This window comes from Mytilus trossulus, chromosome 13 (genome assembly GCF_036588685.1).
Source record: "Mytilus trossulus isolate FHL-02 chromosome 13, PNRI_Mtr1.1.1.hap1, whole genome shotgun sequence".
Lineage (NCBI taxonomy): Eukaryota > Metazoa > Mollusca > Bivalvia > Mytilida > Mytilidae > Mytilus > Mytilus trossulus.
Genome location: NC_086385.1, coordinates 29,428,683 through 29,443,673, shown reverse-complemented (window position 1 = coordinate 29,443,673; position 14,991 = coordinate 29,428,683). Strand labels below are relative to the sequence as shown.

Genomic DNA, 14,991 nt, shown 5'->3' with positions numbered 1-14,991 from the left:
ATTTTGTTGGCCACTAAATCACTCTTTTTCTGTTCTGTTCTATTATTGCACCCACATTCAAGGGTGCAACATGCCAGTATCGCACTGTAGCAATAAAGGCCATATTATAATAACCTTTTTAAATAAAGCCTGGTTACGTAGGGTAGACCATTTTTTTCATTTTCAATTAAACCATTTGATGTCAATTCTAAATATGTCAAATCAATAGCTCCACAGAGAATAATAGTTGAATCGGCTTATAATTAATACTGACAGTTAGGAATTTATAATCATCAGATTAGCGGATGTTGTGTATTTGTCCTTTAACCCTGTGATTGCACTGACACGCTGTTTTGTACTATGGGAGATGTGATGTGTAATAGCCAATATTCACCGTGTATATTTCCCCAAGATAAATTTGGATTCTTCTCTATTTTTAGCCTAAATTGCTCGTCATAGGTGGCCCAGTTTTCTGACCTCGTTGCCGCTAGTCTTATATCGCGCATATATTTTAACAATTCCTGTGCCCGTGTGCAGTATTTCTCAATGTAGACACTCATAAAAACCATGAATGCTGAAGTCCATTCATTTATGGACAAATTAACACTCGACGATCTTTTTTCAATGCAAATTTTTCCCCTTTTTAATTTCAAATCGCCCTCGTCCACCTCTTCCATTGCTTTTTGCGTTCTCAAAAGAGAATGCAGCTCAATAAACTTTCCCTCCCAAATTTTTTCCTTAATTTTAAAAGGCACGTGTTCCCCCACTGTGTCATGAATGCTAGATTCTTGTGAAGGAGTGAAATCAATGGAATTATTTGCAATTTCAAAGTTTTTGTGTAACGGGTCGTGCCTTAAAGAGGTGAACGCTCGTGCATCCTCCTCCGACTCATTACCTGATGAAAAATCAGTAGTTTCCACCGGTCCTTCTGCCACCACGTGTCCGACCCCTTGGGTTTTCTTTGCAATTCTTCTCCGGCCAGCTCCGTCCTTCTTTTGGGTTATTTCCTCGTTCTGCATTATCTGTCCGCCTGTCCTGTTAGCCGTTCTTCTCTTCTTTCCCATGGCCCTTGATGGCGATCCTACGGCATTTCTCTTGTTTGGCATCTTTTCTTTTTCTTTTAAAAGTTTAACTAATTTGTGTAACACCTGCTTTCTAGTCGACAGCAAATTAACAAGTGCCCGATTCGGGAATTCCAAAATTCTAATTCAAGCTGATACGGGAATTCCAAAATTCTGATTCAAGCTGCGAGCGCCCTCTATGGCCATGCCGAATATGGCAATAAGCTACAGGCTGCAACACCCACACACCCACACAAATATTTGATTGAATTAGACCAGATTATTGAAAATATGAAATTTTTATAATCTCTATTATTGCAGCATCTTTATACAAACCTTTGTCTTGGTTCCGTTTCATTGATGATGTTGACACGAAATGGATTGAATCCCAACAAAAACTGGATGATTTCATCAGACATGCAAACAACGCCCACCATTCAATTAAATTTACGTATGAAATTTCCGACTCTAAAATATCTCTTCTTAGACACAACCACATCTATAAAGGACAGTGTCATATCAACAGACCTCTATTGTAAACCCACAGATAAACATCAGTACCTTTCTCCCCAAAGCTGTCATCCTAAACACTGTACAAAAAGTATCCCGTACAGTCAAGCTCTCAGAGTAAAGCGGATTTGCTCCTCTGAGGAGGCTGTCACGAAACGGTTACAAGAACTTCGCGGATTTTTGACAAAACGAGGTTATAAGAAATTGGACATAGATAAGGGGTTTGACCGCGCTAACAATAACAGCCGCAATGACCTCTTACAGTACAAACGGAAGAGGCGCAGCAAAATAGTCCCGTTTGTTCTAACATACAATCCAGCCTTTACTAACCTTTCACGTTTGGTCCGTGCCAATTGGCAAACTATTGCCAAACACCCTAAATTATCCAAGATCTTTCCCAATCCTCCTGTCTTGGCTTTTCGGAGACCAGCAAGTCTAAAAGACTTATTTGTTAGAGCTGACGTCTCCTCAAATAAAAGCTGTTCAATTGCAGGATGGTGCAAGTCATGCGGTAACGTTGTCTGACTTGTCAATAAATACTAAATACTCAAACATTTACTTGCCACTCGACTGGGTCTGTGTACAAAATATTTTGCAATTTAACTTGCAAAACCCAGAATGTTGTATACCTCCTTCAGTGTCGATGTGGCATACAGTATGTTGGCGAGACAGAGCAACCATTCAACAAACGCATGAATGGTCATCGAAGTGACTACACTTGCAAGCCCGACCTACCCGTAAGTCGTCATTTGATATCACCTGGGCACACACATGCTGATCTCAAAAAACCTTACCATCACAATCAAAGACCACAACGAGGTTTGGTCTAAGGTCGACAGAGTAACTCGGGAAAGATTTTGGATAAGAAAGTTACGGACAGTTTCCCCAGAGGGCATAAATGAAAAAACGTAGAATGAGTCACTCATTTTCCTGTCATCATTTGTTTCCAGTAACTCCAACTTCAGTACTGGCTTTGCAGTTCGATTTTTTTTTTAAATACCAGTTTAAATTACAGGGCTCCATTCATTCGGGATAGATGTATAATTACGCAGCCACGCTCTATCATTTTACCTCATCAGATAAAACTTATTTTTCTAATCATTTTTAAACTGTTATTCGTTTCGGAGGCTTAAATATGTAGTTTCTGTTGCAATTGACCTACCGTTGTCAAATTTGAAATATTATACCAACTTGGATCGTTTAGGACATATTTGATTTTTTTGTTTGAGGACTGCCCTCCATGCAGTTTTAACATCTTAACTGTCACAACCTTTGGAAATTTAGAGTTGCGCCATTTCACATCGCAAATAACTATTCTCATTTGGCATATCTTTGTAATCTTTGCGCCGTGTTCGGAAATTTTAAAATTGTACTAGCGTCTGTTGTGTTCGCTTAAATTGTATAAATTACAAGATTTGGAAAAAGTTTCTCAGTTTGAATATATTGACATTGATTCATTTGACCTCGTACTATTATTGAAGAAGGATATCTGTTATCCGAAATATCTGATATTTCTTCATTTTATAGTTACTTAATGGTGATGCTGTACCCTTTTTGACTTGTTATATATCTTACATTAATTTGTAGGATCCTTTACTATAGATAATTTAGCTGATCTGTAACAATAACATCTTCATGCCTTATATATCATGTACTGTAGTACGCCGCTAGATTAAAACTGACGTGGAAAGGTAACACATGCCCACCAAAAGCTCTTTTTTTTTAGAGCCCAGGTGGTCGTGTGGTCTAGCGGGACGGCTGCAGTGCAGGCGATTTGGTGTCACGATATCACAGTAGCATGGGTTCGAATCCCGGCGAGGGAAGAACCAAAAATTTGCGAAAGCAAATTTACAGATCTAACATTGTTGGTTTGATGTTTAGACGAGTTGTATATATATATATATATATACAACTCGTCTAAACATCAAACCAACAATGTTAGATCTGTAAATATATATATAAGGATACATAAATAACCATTAGACTAAATGTAAAAGATACAAATAATAACATATGAAACAAAACGTATTAAAGATACAAATTCAACCAAAGGCTGTAAACTGAAAAACAATTTGTCTAATGACATCATGGACATGGAATATTTAACTAATGATTTAAACAAATCAGTTTGTTTTTGGCAAACTTGTTCTTAAATAAATGCTAAAATCTCGAACGATTATGTTTTTTTTTGTTACACTCCCCCCGCCTCCCAAATTTTATACGTAACGTGTTGGTAATCACAAAACAGAAAATCTGCAATGCCAATCAACTACACAAACATTAATTGTTAGTGTTTCAAATCAGATCTATTCAAAGATATCAAACAGCAAATTTTGCCAATTCTAAAACAGAAACAAATAATATGTTTACGCGATTTCAAAGTTGAAGACCATAAAACTAACCTTTCGGAATTCCTCGGTTATCACATTAATTGATCACGTGTATTCCGTGAATGGTGCGGATATCTTACACTAATTTCTCTGATGCATTTCCGCTTACTAGATACCACAAACTTTAATAAATATCGATCTGGCTATGGATTAAAGTGCGTCAGTGTATTTTGACTCGGACGTCATATACCACCACATAATATCACATGCAAGGTCAACCTGTATTTTGGCATCGTCGAAACAAAAATTTTATCGACCTTTGTCACTTTCACAGTATGTATAACAAGATCATAACTCATGCACAATTGAATGAAAACTTAATAAATACTCAATGAATCAAAAATTATAATTCACAAATCTAGAAAATATTTACGTTATAAATCAAATCCAGATATATTATACTGTGCCTATACATTTATTTCAGATGGCTTTTACCATTTTTCTTTTTGGTTATCTCGAATTTTAATTGTGTCTGTACAATCAAATAGAATCTTCTGACAAAACTGCTTTCTGTGTCGTTTCAGCATACAACATCGTTGTTAAAATTAACAATCTTCATTTTTCTTGAGAAAACAAAAATGACGTTCGCTAGCATTCACTTCAATGGCGAGAATGCTGGCTAATTCAAACACACGTAAAGAGACATTGGTGAATTAGATATCTTTAAACAATCATACTAGTAATTAATCTTGACCCTGATCGTGTGATGACCACACTGACCTTTGCATGTAATAAAAAAAACTCAGACAATTCAAAGTCAACCCCCATGTAATATTAAACTGTCAATTTACAGTTTTATATTACTCTTGATAAGAATAATTTTTGTACCATAAAATGATTTTAAGAAAATGTTATATAATAATTTAGTAGATAAAAAATGTAGCTGTGCTATATTATTTTTTTTAAGAGAGAACAAGATGGAAATGTTGAATGGAAACTGCTAAAGTATATTATTCGTATTGCTGTTTTTAATGGAAATATCTAAATATAGATAGTATATAAATATGGCGTTCATTATCACTGAACTAGTATATATTTGTTTAGGGGCCAGCTGAAGGACGCCTCCGGGTGCGGGAATTTCTCGTTACATTGAAGACCTGTTGGTGACCTTCTGCTGTTGTTTTTTTTTTGGTCGGGTTGTTGTCTCTTTGATACATTCCCCATTTCCATTCTGAATTTTATTATAGTAAATATTATTTCTTTTGTAAAGCAGGAGAAGATTATTCACATTTTTTTTTATTATTATAAGTTCATTTTCAAAAGATTTTTGGATGAAAGTAAAACACCTGGTAACAAAACTCAATTTTGAAACATGGTATCCGCTATAAATACCGTGTCAGGGATATAATAGTTAAACTATATTTTGATTTTTTTTGTATTTTCAAATCATACAGCGTTTATGAAGGATTTATGCACGTTTATGAATGAAAGAAAAGCGATATCCAAAATGGACTGTTTAGAAATTTGATATAATAGAATAACTGATTAATATATATTGTTATAGTTTACGTTATGTTGTTTTTATGATATTCTTAGTAATGTCCTGACCACTCATAAAATAATTTACAGGAATTGTTCACTGGCGCATTAAAAGAGAAGTATAATATTGTAATACATGTTATAGGCAATATAAATAATATATTTGTGTTGAAAATATAAAAAATCATTTTGTTTTAAAAATTAATCAGACAATTATGTAATTTATGTTCTTTCAGGGTAGGACAGCATTACACTTAGCTGTTTCAAGATGGGAAAACTATTTAGACGTAATTCAAGTTTTACTCCAACATGGTTGTGAACCAGACATAAAAGACAAAGAGGTAACAGAAGTTGGATTACTTGCAGAAATGCTTTACTTCAAAAAATAAAAATACTACTTTGTAGTCTATGGAAGAAGCGAATCGATAAAAAAAAACGTTTCTTATATCAAATAGCGATGTTGTCTAATATAAATTGTAAATATACAGACATTCCATGCAGAAAATGTTGTTTTCGGCAACAAAAAAATACAGAAAATACAAACATCAAAACTTTATTTTTCAAGTATAAACATCAATTAAGTCTGTATATACATTCAGAAGTCAGTTAAAAGCAAAAGTTTATGTCCATGTAGAAATTGAAGTGTTTTGTTTTTCTTATGTACATAAATACATACAACAAACATACATTGAAATACTAAGGCTTTTCTACCTCAGGCATAGATAACCTTAGCTGTATTTGGCAAAACTTTTAGGAATTTTGGTCCTCAATGTTCTTCAACTTCGTACTTTATTTGGCCTCTTTAACTTTTTTGGATTCGAGCATCACTGATGAGTCTTTTGTAGACGTAACGCGCGTCTGCCGTATATACAAAATTTAGTCCTAGTATCTATGATGAGTTTATTTTCTAATATCTATGCAATAATTTTAAAATATGATAACAGTGTTTTTTTGTCAATATTAGTACTTGTTAGTATTAGTATTAGACTGCTGTACCCATATTTTGACAATTTTACCGATTATGTCTGTTTTGTGTACGCATCGTTGTCAAAATGATAGAATTTAATGCGTCATGCAAGTGAGTGATTTAGCGATATAAACCAGGTTCAATCCATTTTTTTCTAAATTTGAAATTGCCTGTACCAAGTAAGGAATATGACAGTTGTTATCTATTTGTTTGGAGTGTTTTATTATTTGATTTTGCCATTTGATTAGAAGCTTTCCGTTTTGCATTTTCATCGGAGTTCAGTATTTTTGTGTTTTTTTGTTATTGTATTGTATGTTAATAAGCAGAGGCCATTGCTTGAATTCAACTTGTTTTTGAAAAAAATTTCAAATTTCAAATTTCTAAATTGGTTTTGGAAGCAAAACTAATCAAATAAGGGTTTTATAAACATTTTCGTAATTAAATAGCTTAGTATCAAAATCAATAACTAAGTATGAAAATTATTGTTCACATACATAATACATTCAAAACATTTAATAAATTTTATCATCGGTACAAAGACATCATTCGTAAATATAGCTAAACATGCAGACTTCTTTTACGTTTAGGTATTTCACATCCAATCTTTTATGGTACATTTGTACTATTCTTTATAAAGCACAAAAATGTCAGTTATCAAACACAAAAGCTAACAAAACCTTTAAATATACTTATTAAGAAGGGATATAGGTACGATACTGTTGTCAGGTCATTAAAAATTCCATATTTTGGCCTTAATTTCTATTCACTTAAGGTTAGAGGGTCTTTTCATCGGCACTAAACACATTTGTTTATAAACCAGTTGTTGACATGGCACGGGTTAGGTTCTTGATCATATTATGACGACATAATCTTTCAATCAGTTTAATTGAAGTCTAGCTTTGGAGCTGGCATGTTAATCAACTGCTAGAAGCCTGTTGTTATTTATGTTTGATTATCATTTTGTTTATTTTCTTTTGTTACATCTTCTGACATTAGACTCGGAAATCGCTTGAACTGAATTTTAATGTGCGTATTGTTATGCGTTTAATTTTCTACGTTAGCTAGAGGTATAGGGGGGTGGTTGAGATCTCATAAACCTTTTTTTTTTAGTTTCTTGTGTATACATTGGAGTTTAGTATGGCGTTCATTATCACTGAACTAGTATACATATTTGTGTAGGGCCCAGCTGAAAGACGCCTCTGGGTGCGGGAATTTCTCGTTGCATTGAAGACCTTTTGGTGACCTTCTACTGTTGTTTGTTCTATGGTCGGTTTGATGTCTCCTTGACCCATTCCCCATTTTCCATTCTCAATTCTATAACATCTATGCAAAAAGCATTGAAACAATATATATATCCGATATTCTCCAAACACACGTATGGAAGACTTTCTTTGTTGGTAACAATGAAACTAACTTGTGCCAAATATGAATCATTCAGATTGATTCGACAAAATCTGACCTATACTTTTGAGTCTCGTTTTTTTATACAAATTGGATGTTGGTGGTTTTTTTTTAATAGTTCAATACAAGTAATTTTTTGGATCCTATATCGCGTGTTGTTCGGTGTGAGCAAAGGTTCCGTGTTTAAGGCCGTACTTTGATCTATAATGGTTTACTTTTCACAAATTTTACTTCGATGGAAAGTTGTCTTAATCGAACTCATACCCCATCTTCTTATATCTATAATCATTTTAAACTGCCCTTTAATTAACTGCTTTCCAGTCGACCAAAACTGTCTGACTACTTCATTGTTTCGGATTGCACATCCATTTTTAGTAGTGAACCAGGTAACAACATCAAGAAATAACTGATACGGTTTGTTGTTAAAAGGAAGAAGTTTATTGACAAGGCTTCTGAAAATTGAATTACTGACGTACTGAACACCAGATACCCGCAACTTCTTGTGGATGATCACAAGCACTTGTCTCAGATAAAAACTCATATCTCTTTACCTGAATGTGAGGTTAATAGTCTGAGATATATTGTTTTCGTGCGTAAATGGTAAATTAATGACAGGCAATTCAACCTCACAGTAATAACTATCATTTTATAGTGATACAAATCAGTTTACTCTAGTTTAATGTTATATATTAATTTATATTAATTTTTGTATATAACAGTTACATGTATATATAATTTTCATCCATTTGCATAGCATTCTTTTCTACTATTTTAATAATAAAGCAGTAATAGGCATGGTGGACACTTTTCTGTAATGATTCGATATATCTCATCGATTGGATTTTAGTAGGCATTCATATTTTCCCGCAAAACGTTTTTGAGATATTCTTTCGTGTGTGTTAACATAAGTTTTCTGTACTTACACATAGACATTAATGATCTTGATTATATATATATATTTATAACGTCAAAGCATTCACATATTATTTATTTGTGTTCTAAAAAAAGACTTTTATGAGTACTCATTGAAGAAATGAATTGATAATAAGCGATAAGGATTGTTTTTTTGCACTCAAAATTGTTCGCTTATTCAAACCATCGGTTACCATTCAAAAAAGTCAACGCGGCGAGCTGATTATGTGCTTAGAGATCTGGAATTGCGAATGGGAAAAGTCTTTGATATCCAACTAGAACAGTTTCCTTCTAAATACTTTTGTCTTTGTTCTCCAATTTATTTATAGTGTAGTCCTGTGGTGTTGTGTTGTCATTTTGATGTTATATTTCACATGGCCATAAAAGAGGGAGGTTTGGCATGCCACAAAACCAGGTTCAACCCACCATTTTTTCTTTAAAAATGTCCTGTACCAAGTCAAGAATATGGCCATTGTTATATTATAGTTTGTTTCTGTGTGTGTTACATGTTAGCGTTGCGTCGTTTGTTTTCTCTTATTCTTGAGTGTAAATTCACATTACGGTAAGACGTGTCACGGTACTTGTCTATCCAAATTCATGTATTTGGTTTTGATGTTATATTTGTTATTCTCGTTGGATTTTGTCTGATGCTTGGTTCGTTTCTGTGTGTGTTGCATTTTAGTGTTGTGTCGTTGTTCTCCTCTTATATTTAATGCGTTTCCCTCGGTTTTAGTTTGTTACCCTGATTTTGTTTTTTGTCCAAGGATTTATGAGTTTTGAACAGCGGTATACTACTGTTGCCTTCATTTATAAAAAGTACATTTTCTGTTTGACAAGATTTTTCATTCGTAATATCTGAAGTTGTTTAGTTGTCTGGGGCTGCTCAATTGGTATTTTCAGAGTTCTGGACATCAGCATTTGTACATTTTTCTTTGTTTGGAATATTTATTTGACAATTTGAATAATCATTATCAAGTGTAATTGGGATCCGTATTTGATTGGATTGTTTGAATGAATCTAATAGATCGGTAGACTATTCACAGTAGCCGCATTTTAAATCTGCCATTGCATCATTACTTCAAATAGAATTACAAAAATGTAGTCGGTAAAACCATATGATCGAAAACAATGGACTTAGCAGGTTGTAAACACTGTCAACTATCAACATATTCGAAATGATTTTTCATGTAAGCGTTGATTTTGTTGCATGTACTTAATGTTAGTAATGTTTGGCCTCAAACGTTAAACTGTCATGAACTTTGTTTGTGAATCATGTATGCAGTTTTCTTGACATGCATTGTAACATGTTTTTGTTTTCATTTTATATGAGATAACTACCGCAGTTATATTAGAAAAATATTGCATTCATAAATGTTATATTAAAATCACATCGCTACAAATATCGCATAAATATAATAAGATATTGCAGTATCTTTGACTTATATGTTATTATGGCTTAACAAACAATTGAATTCGTCTTAATTGCATTCCACTGGATTTGCTGTACGATATTTATTGAATGCGTACACCTACAAATGATAAATCGTGCAATTATGTTTCATTTAATCAACAGTTCATTTTTTTTCACCTTCCTTGTAATTATATTACATACTTCATGGAAATTATACAGCAGACGTATGTCGTGTTAAATTTTACCCTGTTTAAGAAAAGAGTCATTTCTTTATACCGATAAATTTTCCCTTCTTCATACAAATGTTCAACAATCGTCTGAAATTTCCCACAATGCCACTCGTTGATATACGATGCTATCGCGATTTGAAATTATAAGAAACGTTTTTATCGATTCGCTTCTTCCATAGACTGCTTTAGGTTCGCTTAAAATCAAAAATAAAATTAGCGAAATGAGATAAGATGTAGAATGCAAATCAGACAACTATTCAAAAAGTATTCCTTAAGTATAAACTGAAGTGGATGAAAGCAATTATAAACATCCGATCGGCTTTTAAAAATGAGAATAACCCAAACCGATTATAGGACTATAACATGTCCCGACATGAAAATATGGAAGGTCGTTTTTAACGTTATTTTACCACATGTGGCATTTACAAAACTTATCTTACTGAAATTAGATAAGTAATAGACAACATTGAGTCCATAAGGTATACACATGTGGGTTATTTAACCGCGAGAAACTCAGCGCCTTTAGCAACATTCGCTGTCCACTATACATGTTATACATGCTTTACAGTGAACAAAACGCATACCATTAATTAAAACGTTATTGTGACGTCATTCTATTGTTGTACCCGTTCTTTATTTTAGTGATTGGACTATCATTTACCTGTAAGAAACCATTATGTTACCTAAAGTTGTCCAATATTTTTAAGAAAGCCCTCCTCTTTCCTACAAATAGTGGACAGATGAAGGTAGCATAACTGATTCTTACAGGTAAATGATAGTCCAATCACTGAAATTACATCTTAGCTCCTTTGTTCTAACAGGGCTGATTTCAGCCGGACCATCCCTACCAGATCACCCCAGCTTGAGTTTCTTTGTTTTGTATGCTTTCCTTTGTTCTGTAACATTTTGGCGGGAATATCAAATCCACTATAAAACTTATAATTAATCATACGAAAAAGACTATTTATCAAACTTTACGTAGAAAACATCCAGTTTCTGTGCTGTGATTCGAACCCAAGACTTTTAGCATATCAACACATACCACTACACCAGGACGACTGGATACTAACTATCAGTAATTTAACATACTTATAGGAGGCAAGATATTTTATAAGTGGGTCGAGTTGGCAATTCCGTTGGGTTTAAAGCCTTTTCGCAAATAAGTGAGTTGTCAATTTGATTGTTCAATTTGATTTTGCACCTTTTCAACAGTGGAGCGAGTAGGTCAACAAAAGTTGGGCGATTTGTTTTTAAAATTGCGATCTAGCTTGGGCCGATCAGCCAGTGGGGTAGTTGACATGGTTTCAAATCTAATCATCGTGTTTGGGGATCATAAAGGGTTTACATTATATAGTAAGAAATAAAGTATATCATAATGGTTATTCGGCGTTCTAAACTATATTTTATGAATTGTAAATGGATTTTCGTCTGATCTAAAACAGCTGGGATGTAAAATAGTTATCCCATTCGGACTTGGTGTGTGAGTGTTAGTTCACCCTCTGTCCACCGCGTCCTCGTGGGATAACTATTACAGACTCTATCAATTTTGCCAATTTTTTTTCATCATGTGAAAAGAAAGAAACAAGTAACAAATAACAATTACAAAAAAAACATTTTATTAAAGTCACCTTCCAACTACCAAAAGATTTATTTTCGTCAGTCTTTGGTTATCAAAATTGACTTCTGATGTTTTGCTCTTATTCCTCCTAACATCATGTTCATCTACAATTAAAAAAAAACAATACAGTAATGATTCTAACGTTTGATAGATCGCGCCGCAATATAAGGACCATATACAACATAAACACACTCTGTGTAAAAGTGCAAATCTAGAACTAACTTCATGAACTACGGGACAACAGTAGTTGTTAAAAATTTCAGGTTTTCTGCGTTGATTTACAAGTTGTTGTTTTTTAAGTCTGATATAATTGCTCGAGTATGAATATAATGCAATATTTCGATAATGAACGAGATGGTTAAGGGAACTTAAGCAGCATTAAGGAAACGTTACTGCATGTTTTCTGTAAAAAAATCAACCGTGTGTTCGATTCACACTTTGTTCGTAGTGATCGTTGTATGTAAGAGAGAGTGTTTTGTTCCCTAACGGAAATCGCGAGAAAAAAAAAGTACCGTTAATATTAAATATAAAACAACACAAGGGACATCAATACACAAATGAACGGAAAAAAAGAGATGACACGACCTTTCACGAAATAATCGATAAAAATGATTGATTATCAGATGGTACCGTTTGGGTAAACAATAACATTTTCTTTAAAATTCCAATTGACAACAAAAGAATGTAAAATGATTACACGTTATTATCTCTTCATTGTTCCTATAAATTATATATTTGAAACAAAATCGACTGCAATGCACTCAATTTGCTCCAACGTGAACCTGTCTTCACATGTTTTTGTTTTTTTTGTTTTTTTTTCATTCACCTCGTTAGAAATAAAACCCGAGAAGAAACAACAAACTGAAAGGAGAGGGACTACATTTTGAAATATAATATATATATATATAGATATATCAGTCTAAAGATTTGCACAACGGTACTGATATAAGGTGTTATTAAACGAAAATGTTGTTATAAAATCGTGTTGACAAACGGCTCAACAAATGGCCTTCTTCTTGTGTCACAAGTTTTAACAATACTGATACATAATGTATAAGGTGTGAAAATAGATCAGGTGATAATACAGGTAAGTTTTGGTCGATTGATTTTAATCCTGAATATCATAATTTAAACAAAACTCTATAAATCAATATACGTGACTGTGTATATTAACAATAAAAATAAGTGAAAAACAAAACTGTTAGTATTTCTTATTGATGCCGTTTGGGTGATGTACATTAAGTTCCTTTATCCAAAAGCTTTCCCGAACCTGTCGCTGTGCATCACTCCAGTGAATGTTCTGTTCAATCACTAGAATTTTCATGCGCTTAAAGTCATCAAGTTTGTGATCTGACTGTCTGAAGTGCTGAGAGACTGGAAGAAGTGGCTTCTTAGATATATCACTCCTATGGCCATTGATGCGTTTGTGGAAAGGCTGCTTTGATTCACCAACATATTGGAGGCCACAAACCGAACATTCTAGTATGTACATAACATTCATACTTTTGCAGGTAACATTGCAAAATATCTTATAGTTATTTTCGGTTGCCTTACTGTGAAATGTTGACGAATGCTGCATTTGTAAACAGCATTTGCAGCGTTTTTCTCCACACGAACGACATTCTCCAGGAGTACTTCTATTATCAGACACTTCAGCCCGCACTAGTAGGTTCCGTAGACTACTAGGTTGCCTAAAAGCTATCATTGGAGGCTCAGGGAAAATCTTGGACAGTTTGGAATTCTTTTCAACTGATTTCCAATGCTCACGAAGATGGGTGATAAGTAAGAACACATGGATTCCTTTTGTTTTTCTTTTTAATTTTGTATTCCAATAGTTCACTCCTCGGAATTGACTCCGCTTTCTGAAAGCTTTTTTTGATATTTCTGTGTTTGTAGCCCCTTTTCTTCAAGCGAGTTTCAAGTTTACGCAGTTGTCTTTTAGTTGTTTCTGTGTTGGAGCATATTCGCTTGACTCTAAGTGCCTGACTGTATGGAATGCTCTTGGTAAGATGAGCAGGATGGCAACTTTTAGGGGACAAATATTGATGAGTGTCAGTAGGCTTAGAATATAAATCTTTAGATATGATCCCCTCTGTGAGCGAACTTGAAGTATCGAGGAAGGCGATTTTGGATTTAGACTTCTCATGAGTAAATTTGATACTTGGATGTATGTTGTTGGCATGAGTGATAAAAGTGTCTAAATCCTCGTCGCTTTTATTCCATTTCATATCCACATCATCTATAAATCTAAACCAGGAAAGCGGTTTTTCGATGGAAGTTTCAAGGAGTTGTTTCTCTAATTTGCCCATAAATATGTTGGCATATGACGGAGCCATTTTGGTGCCCATGGCAGTTCCATTTACTTGCAAATAATGATCTCCATCAAAAGTGAAGTTGTTTTTCTTAAGTACCAGCGTGAGCATTTTGACCAGGCATTCAGTAGGTGGATATTTCACTGGTCTGGAATTCCAAACTTCTTTGCATGCATCGATGCCATCGGCATGTGGAATATTAGTGTAGAGGGAGGTAACATCCATGGAAACAAGAGTCGTGTCGAAGGGGAGTGGATTTAAGGCCTGCATTTTTCTAAGATAATCGGTTGTATCTTTGATGTGAGATGGTAAGTCTTCAACATGTTGACGAAGATGGAAGTCAACAAATTCCGATATTTTTTCCGTCGGATGACCGTTCGCTGAAACTATAGGTCTTCCTGGGTTATTGGCCTTATGAATTTTAGGTAATAGATAAAATCTGCCCGGTTTTGGGTTTTCTGGTTTCAAATATTCATATATAGATATATATATATAACTTGTCTTTATCAGCTGCTAAAACTATATCCTTTTTGTAATCCACACTTAAATCGAATATATCTAAATACACATTTGATTTAAATCCAAAGTTTGCAAGAGCACATTCACGAATCTACACTTTCTTCGGTTTTTGCATTAGGAATACACTGTCAACGTCTTTATCTATTTCGGAACACAAAACGCATGTAAAGGTATTCGCAGAGCATATTTAAACTAGTCCTTT

The 14,991-nt window shown here is 34.0% G+C and overlaps 2 protein-coding genes across 2 annotated transcripts; both read right to left on the bottom strand.

The window, feature by feature from the left end:
- Positions 1-233: 233 nt before the first annotated feature.
- LOC134695496 (uncharacterized) lies at positions 234-1,305 on the bottom strand. Its single transcript, XM_063556775.1, has one exon. The coding sequence runs from the start codon at positions 1,083-1,085 to the stop codon at positions 303-305; it is 783 nt and encodes a 260-aa protein (XP_063412845.1). The 5' UTR covers positions 1,086-1,305; the 3' UTR covers positions 234-302.
- A 12,416-nt stretch (positions 1,306-13,721) lies between these two features.
- LOC134694227 (uncharacterized) lies at positions 13,722-14,540 on the bottom strand. The gene has a single exon (XM_063555226.1). The coding sequence runs from the start codon at positions 14,538-14,540 to the stop codon at positions 13,722-13,724; it is 819 nt and encodes a 272-aa protein (XP_063411296.1).
- Between the last annotated feature and the right edge of the window lie 451 nt (positions 14,541-14,991).